This window comes from Xiphophorus hellerii, chromosome 4 (genome assembly GCF_003331165.1).
Source record: "Xiphophorus hellerii strain 12219 chromosome 4, Xiphophorus_hellerii-4.1, whole genome shotgun sequence".
In the NCBI taxonomy this organism is placed as follows: Eukaryota; Metazoa; Chordata; class Actinopteri; order Cyprinodontiformes; family Poeciliidae; genus Xiphophorus; species Xiphophorus hellerii.
Genome location: NC_045675.1, coordinates 29,419,793 through 29,430,832, shown reverse-complemented (window position 1 = coordinate 29,430,832; position 11,040 = coordinate 29,419,793). Strand labels below are relative to the sequence as shown.

At 41.4% G+C, this 11,040-nt stretch overlaps 1 protein-coding gene across 1 annotated transcript; it reads right to left on the bottom strand.

The window, feature by feature from the left end:
* Nucleotides 1-1,858: 1,858 nt before the first annotated feature.
* LOC116719149 (COUP transcription factor 2-like) lies at nucleotides 1,859-9,734 on the bottom strand. The gene is made up of 3 exons (XM_032561545.1): nucleotides 8,485-9,734; nucleotides 5,965-6,489; nucleotides 1,859-3,519 (listed from the first exon to the last, which is right to left on the bottom strand). Exons 1-3 carry the CDS (start codon nucleotides 9,011-9,013, stop codon nucleotides 3,245-3,247), a joined length of 1,329 nt encoding a protein of 442 aa, XP_032417436.1. The 5' UTR covers nucleotides 9,014-9,734; the 3' UTR covers nucleotides 1,859-3,244.
* Nucleotides 9,735-11,040: the final 1,306 nt, after the last annotated feature.

Below are 11,040 nucleotides of genomic sequence, written 5' to 3'. Positions count from 1 at the left end.
ACGAATTGTTTGGTTTAAAATTTTAGAGGGGGAAAAAAGTCCATAAAGCTGCTGGAATCATGTATTTCTCGCTTTTTGTATTTTGATATACAACCCAGGTGGATGTTGCTGGAAATAAAAATCAAAAGAAATTATAAATACTCAGAAAACCGCATGTCAACTTTTAGCTAAACAGTAGAAAGGATGTTTTCATCCGCCGTACGAGTTTCTCTTTAATTTACTCCTACAGTTAAAGAAAAGAAAAAAACGAGTTTGAGGGTTTATACAAAAGCGGAGGGTTCTTTGCTTATACAACTTAATTTTCTTTTCTTTTCTTTTTTTTTTTTTTTTTTTTACATTTTATGCATTTATTTCCGAATTGTTTGCTCACTGGAGATAAACCATCTGTGGTTTTTGTCTTAAAATCTTTACATGAGTAGTTAATTACTTAAAAGCCGTCCAGGTTTAAAGCAGCAGAATAATTATTGATTAATCGTCTGTAAGCGCCAGTAAAGCAGCGAAATTCAATCGGAGAACAAATAATAATAATAATAATAATAATAATAAGAAAACTTTATAGTATCTCACACTGAATAACGGGCATTGAACCCACCGCCAGCCTGTGGCCTGAACTATTTAACGCGGAAGGGAAAACAGCTGAAAGCGACGCAATTATGCGTGGATCTCGATTGCTAAACGTCACAGTTTTTGTGGCGTAAAATGTAAATCCACATATTTATTCCTCGAAAGTAAAAATAAAAATAAAATGTTACAGTAGAAGTGCATCTATAACAGCAGCAAAAAATAAAAATAAATTTAAAAAAAAACAAAAAAAAACTCGGGCTCACTCGGGCCGCATCGACCTATCGGAATTATTTATGGAAGATGAGTTATGAACTGAAGGCTTTCTGTCATACATGACATGATATCTGACTGATCCAAAAACCCTCCAGGTTCGGATTTCTGAACCCATTTCTAGGGGCCGGAACTACAACTTCATCTCCACAGACCTCAGTCTGAACCCGGTTTCTCCCGGCATCATCTCAACCAGCTCCGTTCACTCTCCGTTTTTTGTTTTTTTTTTTCCCCCGTCTTCTTCTCCTCCTCTTCTTTTTCCTGTCAGTTTTTCGGACCTGTACGTGTGTGGGAAAAATGCTCCATTGTTTCATGTTGGCCTTTTGGCCCGGAGCGCCCAGGGGCCGTGGACTGCCCGGCTTCATCCTCCTCAGGGTAAACTGTAGTGACAGAGCACTCAGGGGCCCCTCATTAGCTCTCTGTCCACTAAGAAGGAAAGAAGCTGCCTTAATCCTCTCTGTCTTCTTCAATCTGCCACCGCAGACACGATCCTTGTTTCATTCTTCCTCCTCCAGAGTTTTTACCCTCGCTCCTTTCTGAAGGGAAACAGCCTAAACGGTTAACTTGTATGTTAAGAAATATTTATAAGAATTAGGAGGTGATGGGGAGGGGGGGCATATCCAGTTGCAAAAACATGTAATTCCCTTATTTGCTATGTGAATAGTTGCTGAAAGCAAATGTATGCTATAATCAGAATTAAAATGTGGCATCATTCCTTTAGAATGAAAATGAATGTAATCTGCATTAATGGTCAAAACAAAACTGTATAGCATCAGTTTTTCTTCCTCTCTCTCTCTCCTGCAGATGAGCTGCACATCATGCAGCTGTCACTGCCACTGGGATTCATTTGTTTGACTAAAACCCTCCAACGAGGGTTCTGACTCCAGAACACCGCAGAATGTTCTTCAATGCAAAACAATGATAATAATTTTTAAAAAGTCTAAATAAAAATAAATAAATCATATTCTGACATCCACGTCGCTGTCATGAAACATCCCGTGAAATAAACAAAGTACACTTTATGTATAAATCTTGAGTTATAATTTAATAAGGTACCAATATGTTAACTTTCACAGTACATCAGAGTGGTTGTCAGAAAACAGAAAAAAAAAAAAAAAACACAAGGGAACACACACGCCCACACACACACACCCACCCACACACACATTCGTACCCTTTGAACGGAGCAGGTTGTGCAAGTGAGTGGCCTGGGTTCATGTAAACACATGATTCCCATCAAGTCCATTTGTCTCTCGGCCCGGGAAGATGTTGCTCTTTAAAAATCTCTAAGACAACCAAAATTAAAAAAAAAAAAAAAAAAAGTGGAAACACATTATTTGGTAATGTAATCATCAATAATCTCCTTGTGCCATTGTTTGTTTGTTTGTTTTTTCTTTTGTGTGTGTGTGTGTGTGAGAGAAATAAACGTGACGGGGTTTGGGGTCTGAGTGTAAACCCCTCTGAGTAGAAAAATACCCGGCAGCTTCCTGACAGTCAGCCTCACTCAGCCGCAGCATCTCAGGAGCAAACTGAACATGTCTGCTAAAACCCAAAAGCAATGATCCGCTTTTAATATCGTCACAGAAGGCAAACAGTCATATTTTCACAGTCGTGAAAAGAAGAATGAGGAAATTTGGCCAAGAAGTATCTACAATTCTTTTTTTCTTCTTTTTTTTACAAGAGAATATTTTTGTAAAAATTTAAAAAAAAAGAAGAGCAATTTCATAACCAGGAGAAGACAAAACAATTAAAGTCAGAGCTTTAGTGTGGAACCGAATGAGTCAGGTTCAAAACAAATGCTGTAAATATTTCCATTTTTCACTAAGTCCAAAGTGCTTTTTTTTTCTGGAAGGTATGAAATCAAGAACAGAGACAAAACTCAAATAAAAAATTTTTTGAAATAAACAGATCAACACACACAAAAGGCTCCCTGCAGTTTCCTCATTGACCGTGGGCAAAAAAAAAAAAAACGACACACGCAACATTTAGAAAGCAAAAGGATCGGAAACATAATTTACAAGCACGATAAATATACACACAGGTCCAATAAATATCGTTTTGTTAAAGCGTCCATACACTGTCACAATTACAAAAAAAACAAAAAAGAAAAGAAAAAAAAAACAGTCCAAAATAAGCAGTCAACTTGTGTTGTGTCTCGTTTTTTTATTCTCCCTTTGATTTCAAATAATTTCCTGTTCTTCATTTTGTTCAGGACCCTTTTTGTAAAATAAGGCAGACCGCTGATATTACTTAGTAGAATTGCATGATTTTTTTTTTTGTTTGTTTGTTTTTTACCTTTAATAATCTCATTCCTCTGGCAGAGAATTTTGGGTTACATGGGGGTGGGGGGGAAAAAACTAAACAAAAACCAAATCACTCGATTGGAGAAGCAACCTTGTAGCCTTCACACCTACTGGATGGGCATGTACGGCCAGCTGAAGCTGCTGCCGGACAGCAGCATGTCCCTTATCAGCGTCTCGATGGGCGTCTTCCCCACCAGGCGCACGAAGAACAGCTGCTCGATGACCGAGGAGGAGACGGTGCGCAGCGAGGGCAGGCGGAGCAGCAGCTTCCCGAACCGGTTGGGCTGGTTGGGGTACTGACTCCTCACGTACTCCTCCAGCGCGCACTGGGACTTCTCCTGGAGGCTCTCCACGTGGGCCACGTCCGACAGGCCGCAGGCGTCTGCACCGACAGGAACCGCAAGGAAAAAAATGTAAGAAAATAAAAAATCAGGACCGTTTACAGAGATGCACTGATCCGATATCGATATCTGTCTCGTTCCCGATGTTGGAAAAATAAAATAAAATTGGCCATCGGTGACAATGTGTCTCGATCTATTAGTGCAGATCTATTCAGTGTAAATCTATGATTTGTGCTCTGAGTGATGTTGTGCTTTATTATTTATTTTACATATTTATTACGCTTTATGAACCATCTAAAGGAGGATTTATTGTAGTTTATATTTTACACGTTTGACCAAAATAGTCAACCTATTGATTTTGTCAGTTTCAGTTTCTTTTTTATTTAACATGTTATTTATTTAACATCGGCTGTTATACTCCTACTTGCACCGACTGGACAAGTTGAAGTTGTTTTTACACGTTTGACCAATCTTGTGAAGCTATTGGTGTATTTAAATGAACTGTACTGGTGCAGAGATATTAATTACATTTGTAATTCAGTACGTTTATGTTACGTTTTAAGTCAATTCAGCTCTGTTTTCCTGCATCGGGCCGGTATCGGCCAATGCTAAATTTCAGATATCGGCATCGGTATTGGAAGTGAAAAAAGTGGGTCGGTGCTAAAAGTGAAGAGAGTCTTTCCATGTTCACCTAATTCTGCAGCTCAGAAAAGGGCAGAAATAAGTAGGATTCGTCTTTTGGGTTGCAACGTTCATTAGAGAAGAGGAATGTAGCATTCACTAGCATGCCCAGGTACACAATGAGGCCAGGAATGCTAAAGATCTTTAGCTCTGCTAAAACATCCCATTACATCTCTAGGGGATCAAAGCAGGTTAAAAAAACAAAATAAAATAACAGCCACTGAGTCGGAAACAGCAACTCAGTCGTGGTCAGGTAACAGCCTGACATGTAACAGCGAAAGGTTCAATCATCCGTGCTGTGGGTGGTGAAAAGGAGTTCATCTGTCTCATCAGTCCAACGCTTCCTGCGATCAAAGATGACGACGGCGCTCGGCTAAAACCTCCAAAATCGTCGCAGAGGAATCCAGCAGAGCCACGTCTGGCAGAGCGGCGCTGCTGCACCGGATCAAATGTTTTGCTGCTGCAGCCTGCCGCCACTGCAGCGCTGCAGGCCGCATGGCAGCAGGGGTTAAAGAAAGGCTACTGTGTCCCAGTTTAAAGACACGTGCTCAGATGTGCTCATGGGGACCGAAATAGACCTAGATAGAGGAGCTTCTTTTATTTTTCACTCTGCTGCTGCTCGTTCCTTTCGATCCAGCGGCTCAGCCGTTAAAGGGGGGCTGCATCAGAGCTGGGAGTTTAGCTGAGCACAACCTGTTTGTGATTATCTTTTTTTTTCTTTTTTTCTAACACGCCAAAGTATTTGTGGAATTAAAAACAATATTTAAAATGTAACGATTAAGGGTCACACAAAGTAAAACGTAATTACTGGAGCCGGCTCCTGGAAAACAGTTCATCGCTACTTGATTTGAGGAGGCAGGATTACGATGTTGACTGTCGGACGACACAACCTCCTTTAGGGGTTTATGAAGACATATTTTGATCGCTATGAGTTTAAATCTCATTTGGACGCTACGGAGATTCAAAGCAGCTTTCCCGAACTCTTTCATTTCCTTTTGAGTCTTGGATAAACAAATATTTAGTACACAAGATGCTAAAGGAGTACAAGTAAACAACACTGTATATAACATCAATAAAACCAAAAAAACAATTTACAACCATATGAGATTTAGACTTAAAATGATCCTCATTCACACGAAGTTCCTGCCAGGTTGTTCTGTAAGAATATGGGTTTTATTAGTACTTATTGTGTCTCTTTTATTTTATCTTGAATGTATGTTTTTAATATGGAACTATGTTAAAGAATCCGTTCTATCACATTTAGGACAGACAATAAAGTTTAATTTAAACAAATATCTCTTGAAGAAATATCAAATTTTAGTAGTTTACATATATTTAATTTTATTAAATAAAAAAAACCTGCAAGTTCATAAAATATTAGTACCCTTCTAAATAATTATTAAAAAAACTAAACTCTTCCTAACTGCTGACTGTCTTTTTGCATGTTTTGACTTTGTCTTTGAGGTTGGAGTGCCTCTTTACCATCACCCTAATCTGTAGCCCTTCTCTTAAAATGGGACTCCAGCACGTTCCTGTCACAATAAAAACCTTAACGGAATTTCAAATAATTACTTTTAAACTAAATTTGCCAAGTTTTATGTCTCATAAAGATCCAAGTTGCTAATCATGATGAAAGTTATTTTTTTTATGCTTTTTACTCGTAGCTGTAGCTGATTGTTGTTTATTTTATTCACAGTAATGGTTATTGTGTTTAATAACTCATTTTCCTCGTTGTTCAAATGTCCAGTTTTCCTAAACTCCTTACTTCCAGTGCGCACTGGTGTAAATATTCCCAACATATTTACCTGTGGTGAACAGCACTACGGCCTTGATGCAGCTGTACTCCGCCGAGTCCACCTGCAGCACCTTCAGCTTCTCCACCTGCTCCTGGAAGACCCGGATGTGATCCATGAAGGCCACCACCCGGTCGGCGGACATCGGGGACGCGTGGAGGCCCGCGGCGGCCAGCAGCGGGGCGACGTGGACGGGCATGGAGCACTGGGCGGCGTTCAGCACGAACAGCTCGCTCCAGGTGAGGCGGAGGAGGGCCACCTGGTCCGGCGCCTGCAAGTCCGGGAAGAACGGGATGTTCCGGGCCCACTCCACGGCGCTGAAGAGCATCCGCGCCGCCAGCTCGCAGATGTTCTCAATCCCCATGATGCTGTTGTTCTGCAGGCACTGGGAGCCGAACCGGGAGGTCGGGTAGGGCTCGGCCCGCAGCAGCAGGGAGATGTACCCGGACAAGTACGAGTGGCACTGCAGAGGGTCCCCGTTCGTCAGCGCGAACTGGCCGTGGTAAGACTGCGTGGGTATCCTGCCCCTTTGCACGGCTGCAACGAGAAGCAGCAGAGATGTCACGTCAAACTGAAACAGACTACCAATGCAGCCCAGCTGACATTCAAAGAACAGCCCGCACTTGGGGATCTTTCATAGCAACAGCTGCCAATGAGACGCAACGGGACACACACGGTCTCTTCTGTCCATTCCGGTTATTTCTACAGTCAGCAGTGGGAAGCTAAATTAGAAGTAAGCGACGAATAATAGTTTCAGACAGCTCCTGGTCAGAAATGTCACATTCAGCATTGTGACAAGGAAAAAATCCAGATTATTTGTAGGCCGCGACCTGCACGCAGTAGCGGGGGTTTCTGTTGGCCTTAGCGGTCATTTCAGTTTGATCAAAACTGAGTCATAAACTAGCTTACATTCAGCTAGAAATATTTGTCTTTGGTCTTAAATTAAGAAGACCACTTTTTTGGGGGGTAGACTATATCTGTTTGGATTATGATCCAAATTTTAAAAAAGAAGAATTTGAATTTATAATGTGAAAATAATCAGAATAGGATAGCCTATAACTAGCAGCACTATGCTACAGTAGGCCACCTGCATACTTAATAAACGTTGACACGGATTTTGCGTAAACCCACAAAATGCAGCTGTTTTATTTTTAAGCCTCGCTCTTTAAAGCTGAAATCTCAACAAAACCAATAAAAAACGTCAAAATTACTGTGATATATATATATCACAGTGTCGCTGCCGAAAATGAACTTCTTACAATGTCAAGGTTCTTGTTGTTTCACCCAGCTGACCGTGAAGGCAACAGGGATAGCTTACGCTAAACATGCTACAGGATGCTAGCTGCGACATTATTTCACACCCCTTCTGTTTACACTGAAATACACAGTAGCCCACTAGCCGTGAGATAAAGACTGATGAAATATTCTAGAAACACAGGGAAGGGAATAAAATGGGTTTTATCCACGTTATCAGACCCCCACTATTTGCTTTTCACAAATGCTATGTGTTCCATTAAAGAAATTCAGCTTTTTAAAAATATTGGACAGCAGCACCCTAAGCCAGTTAATATAAGTCAGTGGTAGTATTTTTTTTTTTTTTTGCAAGACAAAAATATATAAAACGCTCTTGGTGAAAAATAGACTGGAAATATAATTTTTAAAATACATTTGAGACAAAATTAGGCTACAACAAATGCTCCATTAAGGCTATTTACGTTTGGGGGACAAATAGAAGTAATATTTTTAGCTAGCTATGACATAAAGGCTTATTAGATATTTTAGAAAGGATCAGATAGGCTTTCTCTACAATAGGACAAATTATCATACAATATCTTTTATGAGATGGTAGCATTTTAAAGGCTGCAAAAGAAAATTCAAATAAAAAGACAAAAACAATATTAGCTCATATTTGCCAATACTAGTAATTTTAGAGGGGGGAAAAATTATTCATGACTTAACGGCTGGAATTATATTTTAGACACACAATGGGATGAATATATTCACATAACATCACAGCCCAGGCTAGTTAATTCACCTGTTAACAAATGCTAGGCTACACAAATGTTGGGTCAATAATATTCAAGTTTGAAAATAATACCAGCAGCCAATATTTGTATATATATTAGAAAAACATACTGGCTTTGAGATAAAGGATATATTTAATAATATCAAATATTTAGAGAAAAATAAGTTTAGGCTAATAGCCGCTATTAGCTAACTGCCTACTAGCTAGTATTAGTAATTTTTTCAGTGACCAAATATTACTAATAATTTTCCTGACATAAACGCTGTTTTAGAAACGCAGTGAGGAGCATAAGTAGGTTTTCTCTACTATCACTGCCCAGAGCAAATATCTTTTTTATGTTAACTAATGTTATAATAAACACATATTGCGTTATGCAAGTGTACGTTTATAAGACGCGCGCGTTAAGGTAAGTAGACGGATGAACACAAGCAGAGTGGATAATGGGAAACTGAGTTTCCGTCTGTATTCTGCCGAGCGTCGAACAAAAGGAGGGCGGCAGGCCGTACCTTCCCTCCTCATGCCGACTTTGAGGCATTTCTTGAGGCGGCAGTACTGGCACTGGTTGCGGTGGTGCTGGTCCACGGGACAGTTCCTGTTGGCCCTGCAGGTGTACGTCAGGTTCCTCCTGACGCTGCGCTTGAAGAAGCTCTTACATCCCTCGCACGTGAACTGTCCGTAGTGCTTCCCGCTGGATTTGTCCCCGCAGACGATGCACTCGATCTGCTGGCTCTGCTGTTTGTCCATGGAAGAGGAGGAAGAAGAGGAGGAAGAGGAGGTGCTGTTGTTGTTGTTGTTGTTGTTCGTGGAGGAGGTGGTGGTGGTGGAGGTGGACGCGGCGGCGGCGGCGGCGGATAGATTGGGCGGCGGTGCTCCCTGAGCCGCTCCTGCCTGGGGTATTTCCAGAGAGGCCGCCGAGTTCATGTGTCCCGTCAGTTCACCGGGGAGAGACAGAGGCGCCACTTGGGACACCGGGGAGGAGAGAGTCCCCTGGGGGTCCCCGACGCCCTCCGTGGTTCTCCACGCTACCATAGCCATTCCGACAGACTCCAAAACTTTGCGCAAGCAACTTTCCTTTAATTTTATTTATTTATTTATTTTAAACCGATTTTTTTTTTTTAACGCGCGCGATTTTAATCTCTTAAAGAAACTCCGACATTATTTTTTTTTTTTACAAAAAAAAAATATATATATAGTCACATTAGATGCTTTGAAACAGCCTTCATTGCATCACCGAGGTGCAACACTACTAATGATGTGAGACTAAAAATAAACAGTCAGTCGTTGAAAATCCGAGAGGACCGCTTCACTCAGAGCGGTCTGATGCGCTCCGACATCCAGGAGGGTTTAAAAAATAATAATAATAATCAACTGAACCGAAATCCACAGGAAAGCGCGGCGTTATTCCACAAACGGATCCCCTCCTGTCCGTGTGTCCAGCTATGATGAGCGGAATGCCTTGCGAGCGGATCTTTCAGCAGAGATGGAGTCACCGGACCAGGCTCTCCAGACGCTCCCTGCTTTCCCGATCATCCAGAAGTTACATTAAAAAGACAACGAAGGAGGAGGAGAGAGAGATAGAGGATAGAGAGAGAGAAAGGAGAGAGAGAGAGAGAGAGAGAGAGAGAGAGAAAGGAGGAGGGGGCGAGGATGAGGGGGGTGAAGCGGTTCTTGATGGATGGTGATTTTGATGATGCTTTGCAGAGTGTAGGAAATAGAGGCATCCGCACGTCACCGCGGCTTGGTTACGTAGACTCGGGGAGGGGCGGAGTCTTCGCGAGGAATGGCCGGCCTGGCAGCAGCTGTGCGGGGGCTTGGGATTTGCATAATACTGGGGCGTCCATATACCTTCGCCGGTCCTTCGTTTTGTCACTGTTGCGGGTGTGTTTGTGTGCGCGCTTGTTCTGGCTTTTTAGCTGCGACATCCGCCGTCAAAGCGCATCTCCTTTCTGCAGCATATGTAGTAATTTTAAGAATTTTTTTTTTTAAAGGAAAGCCTATTATTTCCTAAATGAACGCAAACACTTCTGGCTGTGGAGAGACTGGGCAGTCAGGAGCCTCTAACTGCAGCTGTCTGATGCCACCTAGTGTCATGAGAAAACTGCACAGAGACATTAATTCACGGCAAGAGTCGAATGAACTGCTTTCATTGAAAGTGAAACACAGTTCAGAGCGAGTTAAAAATAGATCCTCGTTGATTGTCGCAACCACTTTTTAATCTTTATAGTCATGCAGAAGGTCACCTCGGTGTAAAAGGCCCTAAAATCTCATTTTGCTGCAGTAATCTTGTGTAATTTTAAAGAATTAGGACTTTAATTGGCTGTTTTTAATCAGTGTGAAAAGCTGATTTAAAAAATATATCTTTTTAGCGTTTTTAACCACACATGCCTCTACCTGTCCTATCCGTAAAAAGACACACATTTTTTTTTTCCCACTGTCCAAAGCCAAATCTGACCAAACGTCTCTTATTTTAGGTCGGTCATAATTACCAAAATTATTTCCATGTGCGAAATGTTAGAAGACGTGACGAGAACATTTTGTACAGATTCTTTTTTGTAACTTTTCTGAATTCCGACATTTGCATACGCTTGGTCAGTATCGGGAATAATTGTGTTTCAAACTTTCTAACTTCAGCGAAGTTCGGTTTGAATCGTTTTATTTGCTGTATGTAAACTTCTGGCTTCAGCTGCAACAGTCATGTTTTTGAACTGTGGGAGGAAGCCTGAGCGAACACACACACACACACATGTGTGTGTGAAAGCAAGCAACCTCCATTCAGAAAGACCCCGGGGTGGGATTCTTACCCAAGACCTTCTTGCTGGCAAGGCGACAGTGCTCCCAACTGGCTAAGGTCAACAAAAACGAAATGAGGTCACCTGAAGTATTTTACTTTCATTGTTTATACTTTACTGGTGCTCTAGGAACATCTAAACAGAAATCCACAGCCATTTTGTTTTCCAGGGTTCAAATATGATGTGACACTGAAGCCCATTTCTGTTAGCCACTGCCCACTAGGCTGGAAGAGGAGTCATGTTTATCTTATCACTACACATCCTGAGCAGAAG